Source organism: Manis pentadactyla, chromosome 11 (assembly GCF_030020395.1).
Source record: "Manis pentadactyla isolate mManPen7 chromosome 11, mManPen7.hap1, whole genome shotgun sequence".
In the NCBI taxonomy this organism is placed as follows: Eukaryota; Metazoa; Chordata; class Mammalia; order Pholidota; family Manidae; genus Manis; species Manis pentadactyla.
In genome coordinates this window covers 45,367,409-45,379,445 of record NC_080029.1, presented here as the reverse complement: position 1 = coordinate 45,379,445, position 12,037 = coordinate 45,367,409, and the positions used below count along the sequence as shown (strand labels likewise).

The window sequence follows — 12,037 nt, the reverse complement described above, 5'->3', positions numbered from 1 at the left end:
GTATATTCACAGTTGTGCACCTACCACCATTATCTAATTCCAAAATATTTTCATCACCCCAAAAAGAAACCTCACACCCATTAGCAGTCATTCCCTGTTCTCCACTGCTCCCTCCCCTTCAAGTCCCTGGCAATCACGAATCTACTTTTTGCCAATAGATTTGCCTATTCTGGACATTTCACATAAATGAAATTATATAGTATGTGGCATTTTGTGTCTAGCTTCTTTCACTTTGTGTAACATTTTCAAGGTTTTCATCCATGTCATAGCATGGATCAGTATTTCATTCCTTATAGTTCAGTAATATCCCACTGCACGGATAAACCACATTTTAGTTATCCATTCATCAGCTGATGGACATTTGCATTGTTTCCACTTTTTAGCTACTATGAATAAATCTATGAACATTCAAGTACAAGTTTTTATTTTATATGGACACGTTTTCTCTTGATTATATAACTAGGAGTAGAAGAGCTGGTCATATTGTAACTTCATGTTTAACCTTTTGAGGAACTACCAAACGGTACCATTTTACAACCTCACCCACCAATGTCTGAGGGTTCCAATTTCTCCACATCCTCACCAACACTTGACATTGTCCATTTTTTGGATTATATCTATCGTAGTGGGTATTATGTGGTTATCTTTGTGGTTTTGATTTGCATTTCCCCACTGACTAATAATGCTTTCATGTGCTTATTGGCTATGAGTGTATCTTCTCTGGAGAAATATCTATTCAAATTCTTTGCCTTATTTTTTAATTATCTTTTTTTTTTAGTTTTAAGAGTTCTTTATATATTCTAGGTACATGTCTCTTACCACATATATGATTTGCTTCACCCTTTTAAAAAAGGTTACAACTTATTCTAGGGTACAGATGTACAGAACAAGTTTCTTTATTCTACTAATGGAAGCTTAGGTTTTCAATCTTTTGCTAATATTAACAACCTTACAATGTAGGATATCTTTTACATCTACCATTCCCACATGTGCAAAGAGTGTCCTTCCTAAGCTTTAATATGCACACAAATCCCATGAAGATCTTGTTAAAATTCAGGTTCTGACTCAATAGGTGGCATGTGATGCCTGAGATTCAGCATTTCTAATAAGCTCCCTGATGACACTGAAGCTCCCTGGTGACATTGGTCCATGGATCATTCTTTAAATAGCAAGTATTATTGAAGACAGAACTATTGAGTCAAAGGGCACATATGGATGTCTAACTCTGGAGAGATATTAAAAATAGAACTACTGAGTCAAAGGGCATATGGATGTCTAACTCTGGCAGTTCTTGACAAATGCCTTTCATAGGCATTGTAACCAATTAAACTCCATTAACAATGCATAAACATGATTCTTTCCCCACAGTCTCACCAACTAAGTGTTACCAAATTTTCAGATTTTCCTAATTTGTTAGGTAAAAAGAGAATTCTCATTGTAGTTTCATTTCTAGTTACCTTATTTTGAGTGGGCATTCATCATCTTTTCTTACATTTGAGAGTCACTTTTATTTCCCTGACTATTGCTCTTTCTCAAAAGAGTCTCCACTTACAGCTTCTGAGATGTGATTCTCTTATTAGTTAATACTCCTTTTTCTCCTTGAAAGCTCCTACCCCAAAACCTGACCTCTAAGTTCTGGAATTCTTAGAGCTTGGTTCTGAAACCTTTTTTTATTTTTTCTTTCTTCTAAGTGAGCTCAATTATATTATGACTTTAAATACCTTCTATATTCTGATGATTCCCAAATTTCTATCTCCAACCAAAACTTCCTCTCTTAACTCTAATCATATATTACAATATCTTCTTGGTATCTCCACTTGGGCATTTTACAGGCATTTCAAACTTAACAAACCACGAGATAATTCATTTTCATCTCCCCTATTTCTATAAATGATATGACCATCCACTTAGTTGCTTTACCTTAAAACCAGAGTGTCATTACTGAGTCTTCTTTCTCCCTCCCAACCCCGAATCTACCAGCAAATCCTACTATTTCTATCTTGAGTCGGCATCTCATTTCCATTGCTCCACAATGGTTCCAGCCATAGTTACAGATCAGCTAGGTGACTGCAAAATCCTCCTCAGTGTTTTTCAATGGAGGTAGCAACAGCTCCTCCATTGGGATAGAACAATCTGCAGTTCAGCAGAACTGTCCCCCACCTCCAAGACATTCAACAACCCTGGCCCCAGCTCTCTAAATGCCAGAGTGACCCCTAATCATTGTGGCAGCTAAAAACAATGTCCTACATTTCCAAACATCCCTGAAAGAAGGTATAAATCCTGATTGAAAATTAGCCCCCCTACTTCCAGTTTTACCCCTGCCGATCCATTTACCACATATATTTTTCTTTTTATAGTATAAATCAGATAACATCATTCCCCTGGATAAAACCCTAGATGGCTCCCTGATATATTTCAAATAAAATCCATTCTTTTCAAGGTCTATGTGTCTAACTTTCTGAGATCATCTTGGATTTATGCCTCCCACCACTCCTTGGCTCCTTGTACTATAGCCACTTTTATATCTTTTCAATTCCTCAAACACACCCAAGTTCTTCTAATCTCAGTGCCTGTGTACATGCTGCTTACTCTGCGTGGATTGCCTTTGCCTCCAATCTTTCATAGCAGATCCCTTGGATTCCAGTTCTCATTTTAAACACTATCTTCACTAAAAGCCTTCTGTGATCACACTACCTAGAATGTGCCCTTCTGTTATTCTCCATTATGGGCCTGCTCAGGTTAATTAGCAGCATTTATCCTGAGCACTAATTAGTACTTACTTGTTCTGTCCCCAGCCTACAACCTCGATGAAAGCAGAGACCTCTTTGTTCACCAAGTACCTACACAATGTCACTGACAGTCTTATATACCAAGAAGATATCAGGTGTCAAAAATGAGGAAAATCTTCAACATGATATTGAATAGAGACTATATGGACAGAATTCTACACTTGCAGTCAACCACTAAATTTCTACTAGCCCTCTGCACATTATAATAATTAAGCTAAAAATCTTGAAAAGCAGGTAAACTGTTTATCTAGTTCTAAATCACAGTTTAAAATAAAAGGCATAATAAAAGATGAAATGCCATGTTTAACCAGAACTACTCCTGTCTGGTTGAAATGATGCAATAGTCACACTAAAAAACTTACTTTTGTTGTTGTTCACTAAATTCCAAGGTAAGTAATTGGTTGGACACTTCCAACTGAACATAAACAAATTCAGTGAATATGGAAAGCAAGCAAATGAACTACGGTGAAAAAAAAAAAACCTTAAAGAGCACAACACAAATATTTTCAAAGTACTTTTTTAAAAAGAGTCAGCTTAAGCATTTTCTAATAGCCCACCTCAGTTGCTGGGGATTTTCATGGATACCAACCACCCAGTAGTGATCAGATTGTCCTTTGCAGTGCTCTCTTGTGTTACATATAGGAGTCCATGTATTACCAAGCCCTCTGTTAAGCATTCGAACAATGCCTTCCGAATCCACGTAACAGGGGGTACCTATACATCAACAACAACAAAAAATCACTTGGAAACACAGTTACACATTTGTTAAATAAATCCTATTTCAAAAATATATACCAGTGATTCAGCTTTCAATTCAAAAGCAAAAAACAAAAAACAAAACAGAAAGGCAAATATTCCAAGATTATTTCCCACAAAATTTCAAATACCACACCTGGAAATAAAGAAAAGAAAACTGCATGCAGTATGACTAAAATTTACCAAAATACAGAGAAAAAAACCTGACAGTTTCAGTGAAAACTATGCCACCTGCTGGAATATAGCAATATTTTTAAAAGCCAAAAAAAAGTTGAACTTGATCTGAAGGCTCCCTGGTTGAGAGACTTGAAAAAATGACCAGAATCTGAGAATCCGATACATGGTGATAATGTGATCTGTCCTTAGTACTCTTCGTCCTCCCTCTCTTTCTTGTCACTGTTGTGTTCCCCAAATAGGTAAGCAAGACTTACCCAGGAAACAAGCATCCCTGTTTCCCACCAACTCTGCTCCCATCTGAGAAAAATGCATGGCCAATTCCCCTATTATCCCTTTTTGAAAAAAAACAAAGCTATATGAATGGAAGTTATTAATGGTCACTTTATTGAAGCATAAATGACTAATGATATCTGAACAGAAAACATCCAGAAATCGATATTTTAAAGACAAACTGGGTTTCCAATGATACAATTTAAGTGCATGAGTCTCCAATAATAGAAACCTTTAAGCCAGGAGACAGGATTAACGGGTACCTTAAAATAAGGTACTCTCAGTGTCATTCATTCAAATCATTTGTCACAAGACACTGTTAAGTGAGTCTACAACAGCACTGTCCAACAGAGACACCATGTGAACAACAGACTTAATTTTTAATTACCTAATGCCACATGAGGAAAGGGGAGAAAAAAAAGTTAATTTTACTAATATATTTTATTAAATCCAATGTATCCAAAATATCATTTTAATATATAATCAATGTAAAATGATTGAGTTTTTACATCCCTTTTCCATACTAAGCCTTCAAAATTCAGAAAATATTATATATTTACAGCACATCTCAATTCAGATTAGCCACACTTCAAGTGCTTAATAGCCGTATGTGGCTAATTGTTACTGTAGTGGACAGTGAAGCAATAGGAAATTCTTGATTTTGGGGCAGAATCTGCTAGAAAAGCCACAACTTTGCCGGTGATTTGCATCTTCTCCTGGCTATCTAATAAACTTTCAGAAAAATATATTCCCCTCCTTGCAAGTTTTCTAATAAGAATTCTCATGAAAACAAGATCTTGTACATAAAAAATGGCTACCTTAACAATTCTAGTTTCCATTCTACGAACATATTAAAATAAGTTGAAACATAAAATATAGACAATTCATCTTTAAAGAAATTAGGACTAAACCAATGAAACAATTTCTTCTTGAAAAATGTCTTTAATATAAATAAATGAATTTATCTTGCCTTCAGCTGAAAATCCAACCCACACAAGGTAGGACTTCCTTGTAAGAGGAAGAGGATCGCCATGCAAAATTTGTTTTTTCTTTTTCCCCACCTCTAGCAGTTGAACTCCAAGACACTGATCCCCATCAAACCCTGTACCTAAGGAGAAAATGTATATAATTAAATCATTTATCACAGTTCTTTAGCTATAATTAATAGTCTGAATTATTTTCTAAGTTAAATTGATTTGTGATAAATATAATCACAAAATCAACTAATTTATCACAAAATCAATTCAAATCATGGAAAGTAACTTAGAAGATGAAAGTTTTGAGAAAATTATTTTCAAAAATTTAGAAATTAACTTAAAAAATTCTTAGATTAAGAATGTACTACTTTTTATGGTTAAAAACATGTCACCTAATTGAGGTACCATTTAAGTATTAGAAGTAGAAAACTATGTTACATGAACTATTTATGTAAGGTGGTTATAAGTATTAACTCTTTCACTCAAGAAATATTTACAGAGAGCTTACTATGTGCCAGGTACTGGAAGCTAAAATTGTAAATAAGATAAAGTCATTGTTCTCATGAAATTCATACTCACATAGAAGACAAATTAGTTTTTAAAAAAATGGTGTTTTCAAAGATTTAAAATAATAATGTAACACAAAGTATGGAGAGTGGTCACTTCTGATTGGATGATCAGAGGTGGCCTCTTCGAGAAAGTGAAATTTAAGCTTGAGATATGGATTGCAAATTGGAGCCAGTCATGTAATGTTTGGGGGAGGCACACTGCAGTAATCAGAGAGAAGAGCTAATGAAAAGGTCTTAAAGTGGAAACAAGCTTAGTGTTGGAGCAGTTACTGTAGTGGACAGTGAAGAACATAAAAAAGTTGGTATGGCAAAAATAAGTAATGATAAAAAGTGGCAAGAGATGAAGTTGAAGAGCTGGCAAAGGTCAGATCATGTAGGAACTCATCAACTAAGATAAGGAGTTTGATTTTTTTCCCTAAAGCAATGGAAAGTCATCAGAGAAATTTGGGCAGAAGAGGGATGTGATCTGACTTATGTTTGTAAAGATCACCCAGGTGGAAAATGGATTGTGGAAGGCAAAAACTGAAGCTTAAAAGCTATTAGAAGGCTGTTACAATAGTCCAAGAGATGATGCCTTTGTTGGACTGCAGTTTAGTGGGGAAGGTAAGAGACAGATCTGAAATGTGTTACTCCATACAACTGACATGATTACATACCTTACTGATTACATGGAACTGATGTGGAGGGTAAGAGGAAGAGAAGAATCAAGGCTAACTTAACATTTCTAGTTGAGCAGCCAGATTGATAGTATGCCATTTACTGAGATGGGAAAACTAAGTAAGAAGAAACTTTGGAGGGAAAATTTTTTTTTAAGTTTTACTGTGACCAAGTTAAGTCTGAGACGCATATCAAAATTCTATGTAGTGTCAAGTGGGTAGGTGGGACACAAATCTGGAGACATAAGGAGTGGGTAGGGCTGGTGTTAATTAATTTAGAAGTCAGACACAGATGTATTTAAAACCATGGGACTTGATGAGATATTCCATTGTAGTTTATCAAACTGCATTTTTTGAGCTGTAAGTCATGAAACAAACTTAGAGTTACAAACAGCACTTAAAAATAAAATCAAAGGGTAAATACTGTCTATGAGTCTTATACTCCAGGTATATTTGCAGATATGTATAGAAAAGCAATGTAGAATGTATTTCTTACTAGGATGGAGTCCTAGAGCACTGTGGCTAATAGGTCGGCATAGGCAGAGCAGCCAGCAGAAGAGCTGAAGGAGCTTTCGGTGAGGAAAAAAATCAGAAGAGTGACATCACAGAAGCCAAGAGAAGAAAATATTCCAGTGGGATTATAAAAAAAGCAAGTATAAAAGAATCATCAGTAACCTTGATTAACCAGCCTTGGCATCATGGTGGGAACTGAAGACAGAATACTTGTGAGGAAAAGGAAGCAATGACTTTTTAAAAGTCATATTCAAAGTGTTTTGGTCCTTCATACTAGGAGTTAATTTGTCTTTTGAGGCATTTAATCTCTGACAATTCTTGTGAGATATAAACATGGAAGCAATTAACCAAACTCTACCTTGGAATCCTTTCTGTAATATAGTTTTTCTATAAATAAAATGTTTTCATTTTTATTGCTATTAGCAAATAAAATTCTGTACATTCAAAGTTACACTGATTCAAATGCTAAAATAAATGAAAAAAAGGAGGTATATAACCCAAAACAAAGTAAGAGAAAAGGACTCAGTAATTAATTTTCATTTCACTTCGGGTCACAGTAAAATTATAGAACAATAGAGGAAATCTACCTCTATGATAAACAATGAGAAGCTGTTCTCCATGTCCTGCCATTGACACGACAGGCCCAGGAAGACTGAAGATCTCTTTCTGAACACCTCCAATAGTGAACAATCGAAGGAGCAAGGCACCAGTGGCAGCAGCCGCCCATCCCTGACCAAGACACAGTGCTTCAATATCTTCATTCTCAGGCATGTCTACCATCCACTCTTTGCTTGAATCCCAAGAACTAAAGTGCAGGCAGTGAAGCCTGCTAAAGATTAAAACAAGACAGAAACAATCAAACCTTCATATTTAATATTTTTTATATATATAAAACTCATCATAATATGTAGCAATGAACCACATAATTTTTCTATTATACATAAATAGTACAAAAATGGCTTTAACAAAGTAATTATGAAATATCCTTAAAACCATTACCAGTCATATTACTGGAAAATATTTAAAGATACAGGAAAATGCTCACAACATAATGTAAAATAAAAAAAGGCTAAAATCTACAGAGTATGACCCTAGGTTGTACATACACATAAAAATCAGATTCGAACTCACAAAAAGGAAGGAAGCATCAAAATGTTAGGCAACAGTTGTCCTACTGAAAAATGAAAGTAATATAAGGGGGCAAAGAAGAAAACAAACAAAAATCACACACAATCCCAATTACACATAATTCCACACATAATTACCAACCACTGCTAATAATTTGATATATGCTTCCAATCTTCTTTCTTTGAATACATACATGTCGTTACTATTAAACTTCAGCTTTGGAATGCAAATTCCATAGTATTTGGAATCAGAGGCATTACTGACAGAACAGTAATTTTAAACTCAATTTTAAAATGAAAAAACATTGTATATGGCTGTGAAATAATGTAACTAGGAAAACAAAGGGAAGGATATTTGAAATCAAAATTGCACATGGAAATAAGTGTTCTAATTATGTAAGATATTCTAAATTGAAAATATTGAGTCAACAGTAATTTATTTTAGTAAATTGAGTTAATTCAATAATGAACTATTGAGTTGATTTTTCAATGTGCAAATTAGAGAATCAATTAAAATGTTAAAATGACCTAATGTAGCATTTCTCAGACTTCAATGCACACTCAGTCACCTGAGCATCTTATTAAGATGCAAATTCTGAGTAAGAGTGAAGTCTGAGTTTCTGTTCTCAATAAATTCATAGATGAACCATGTTCCTAGTTTGTCAACCACACTTTGAACAGCAAGGAGCTAATTTATCCAATCAGGATTTTAATTTCAAATCACCTGGGAGTTAGCAAGATCTATAATCAAGCATATGAACACTACAGTCAGCTGAAAAGACATCGAGAGGGTAATCTGGCTGGAATAATATAAAGCTGAGTAAAATATTCTTTCTTCTTTTAAAAAATATATGGATTCTTGATCATGCAATTGTAGATTGATGATACCAAAATTAAAACACACACATACACACACACACATATATGGATTCTGCATCCATTGTTTTTCCATAGTATTAGTGTCCCTATATCTATCTACTTACCAACCAAAATATCTAAGAAATCCAATATATATTAAGTAAAGCATAATACTGATGAATAGTACTGATAACATTTTTGGTCTGCTTTTCCTTTTTTTTTTTAAAGAAAGTTTCAAATCTAATCTGCAGTGACAAAAAAACTGGATCAGTAGTTATCTAAGGCTGGATGGAACTGGATTAGTTGCAAAGGAATATGAGGGAATTTTTTTGGGTGATAAAAAATATGTTGATTATGCCAGTGGTTACCCAGACATAGACACATTTGTCAAACTCATGAAACTCTCCACCTAAAATGGGTGCATTTTGTTGTATATAAATTATACCCCAATAAAGTATATTTAAAAAAGGGATGAGAGTTAATACAAAAAGAAACCTAGAAGGATACATATCAAATTGGTAACAGTAGGTATATATCTGAGAGTAGAATTCTGGAGGGAATTTCCATTTTCTAAAATTCTGTACTGCTCAAGTTTATTTATGATTAATAAATATTACTCTTAAAATACAAATAAATCACAGTAACAATGCAAAAACTAGTTCCATTTCTTTTGCATTATAAATCATGTCCTGTCATTTTGATATGTAGTTAGGTAATGTAATGAGGGGACAACGAGGCAAAAAATAGATATATGTTCTGAAGTATTGCAGGTGTGCTGGTATTGGTATTAAACTCTTCTTTGTGAAATTCCATAATACAAAAGACAGAATTTTGAGTAACTTTCTGTACTGAATTTCAACAGTGACAAATTCTTCCTAATAATCTTGAATTTACCTTGCTAGGTCATCAGTGCTTTCACATGCCAACAAAATAGCTTCATGGGAAAGATCTGCTACTGAATAATTCAAAGTGTTTGGTAAGTGTATGGCATGGTGTATGGAGGTATCATGGAACTCCACATCTATGGCATTGTCTTGTTCATCACTATAGCAGCGAATAATTCCAGTAGAATTCCACACCTAAAACATGTAAAGGTAAATACAAGTCTGAGAAAAGTTGGAACCTCCTAGAATCAGAACTAAATAATACAAATTAGGAAATATTACACTTCAGTCTGTATCAAGACTTAAGTTATGGGAGCAACCACAGCTCATCTACCTCTAAGTAGTTTCAGGTAACAGTAGTCACATCATAGCTATAGTTACTAAATATTCTTTTCTTCATGAGAAGAAGACACATATTTATTAGCAAATGGAGTATTTCATTTAATATTTTTTTAATGACATTACTGTCATTTAAAAAATTACATAATTTTGAACAACTGAATCATTAAATTCCTCAAAAAAAACATCTAAAAATTTATTTACTTACAAACATGGATAGAAATGACAACGTTTTTATGTTCTAAGTGATTTATATTATAGGAATATATACATTTTAGGGCAACATAAATTGATACTATTTGCAAAACTTATCTTCCACTCATGCACTATAGGCTCAGCCCAGGCCTTAATGTTCCCTTTTCTCTATTGCAAATATAACTATAAATAAAATAGTTGACAAAAATAAAAAAATTAAGACCTATTACTTGATGATGATTACTGACAGCAATAAAAAATCTTACTAAAATAAAACATCATATATTTACATATAAATATATACAGGCCTACACCTTTCAGAAAAGGACACCAGGCAAAGTCCTCAGTGGAAAACCTCAAATAACCAACAAATAGGAACATTAAACGTTTTTAGCTGTCAAACTTAAAAAGTCTATATATTTGTTCCTCCATTTAGGAAATATATATTTAATGCCAACTGTTCCATATCTTCTTTTAAAAGCTATCAGTAAATGAAATTTAAATTTTTCTATTTTTATGAAGCTGACATTCCAGTAGGGATGGGGGAAAGGTAAAGACAGCATTTTTTAATAGCACTTACCACCTTCTAATACAGGCACGCTTCATTTTACTGGGCTTTGCATATATTGCATCTTTCACACATTGAAGGTTTGTGACAAACTTGCTTCAAGCAAATCTATCAGCACCATTTTTTCAACAGCATTTGCTCACTTCATGTCTCTGCACCACATTTTGGTAATTCTTGCAGTATTTCAAACTTTTTCCATTATTATTTTATTTCTTACTGTGATCTATGATAAGTCATCTTTGATGTTACCATTGTAACTGTTTTGGGGTACCACAAACTGTGCCCATATGACAATCTTAATCGACAATTGTTGTCTGTGTTCTGACAACTCCATTGACCAGGTGTTCCTGTCTCTCTCCCTCTCCTCAGACCTCCCTATTCCCTGATTACATTCAGCAAGGGAAAGCATGTCAAAGGCTAAGTCAGGTCAAAGGCCATGTTTCTTCTACCAAACAATTAGCCAAGTTGCAAAGACAAAGGAAAAGTTCTTGAAAGGAAATTAAAAGTGCTACTCCAGTAAACACAAAAATGATAATACAGCAAAACAGCTTCACAGCTTTACTGCTAACATGGAGAAAGCTTTAGTAGTCTGTACAGATCAAATCAACCACAACATTCGCTTAAGCCAAAACCTAACCCAGAGCAAGGCCCTAACTCTCTTCAGTTCTATGAAGGCTGAGAGAGGTAAGGAAGCTGCAGAAGAAAAGTTGGAAGCCAGCAGAAGTTGGTCCATGAGGTTTAAGGAAATAAGTTGCCTCTGTAACATAAAAGTTCAAAGTGAAGGAGCAACTGCTGATGTAGAAGCTGTAGCAAGTTATCCTGAAGATCTAGCCAAGATAATTTATGAAAATTATCTTCATAACCTAAATCTAAACATCTTTTCAATGTAAACCAAACAGCCTTATATTGGAAGAAGATGCCATCTAGGACTTCCATAGCTAGGGGAAAAAGTCAGTGCCTGGTTGTCAGTCATACTGCAAAGGACAGGATGACTCTCTTATTAGGAGCTAATGCAGCTGGTGACTTTAGGTTGAAGGCAATTCTTATTCTCAAAATCCTAGGGCCCTTAAGAGTTATGCTGAATCTACTCTGCCTGTGCTGTATAAATGGAACAAAGCCTGGCTGATGGCCAATCTATTTACAACATGGTTTATTGCATATTTTAAGTCCACTGTCAAGACCTACTGCTCAGAAAAGAAGATACCTTTCAAAATATTACTGCTCATTGACAATGCACCTGGTCACCCAAGGGCTCTGATGGAGATGTGCAATGAGATTAATGTTGGTCTCATGCCTGCTAACAACACAACATGGATCAAGGAGTCATTTTGACTTTCAAGTCATTATTTAAGAAATACA

At 34.5% G+C, this 12,037-nt stretch overlaps 1 protein-coding gene across 6 annotated transcripts in view; it reads right to left on the bottom strand.

The window, feature by feature from the left end:
- Window positions 1-12,037, bottom strand: part of WDHD1 (WD repeat and HMG-box DNA binding protein 1) — a 77,750-nt gene that overhangs the window by 18,062 nt on the left and 47,651 nt on the right. For 5 of the 6 annotated variants that reach the window (XM_036918457.2, XM_036918466.2, XM_036918431.2 and 2 more), the window contains 4 exons: window positions 9,587-9,771; window positions 7,295-7,536; window positions 4,963-5,100; window positions 3,347-3,503 (listed from right to left, as the gene is read on the bottom strand). In XM_036918457.2, the coding sequence (XP_036774352.2) occupies window positions 3,347-3,503; window positions 4,963-5,100; window positions 7,295-7,536; window positions 9,587-9,771 (722 nt within the window). The remainder of the gene's footprint in view (window positions 1-3,346; window positions 3,504-4,962; window positions 5,101-7,294; window positions 7,537-9,586; window positions 9,772-12,037) is intronic. The other variant, XM_036918438.2, reaches the window with a different exon arrangement.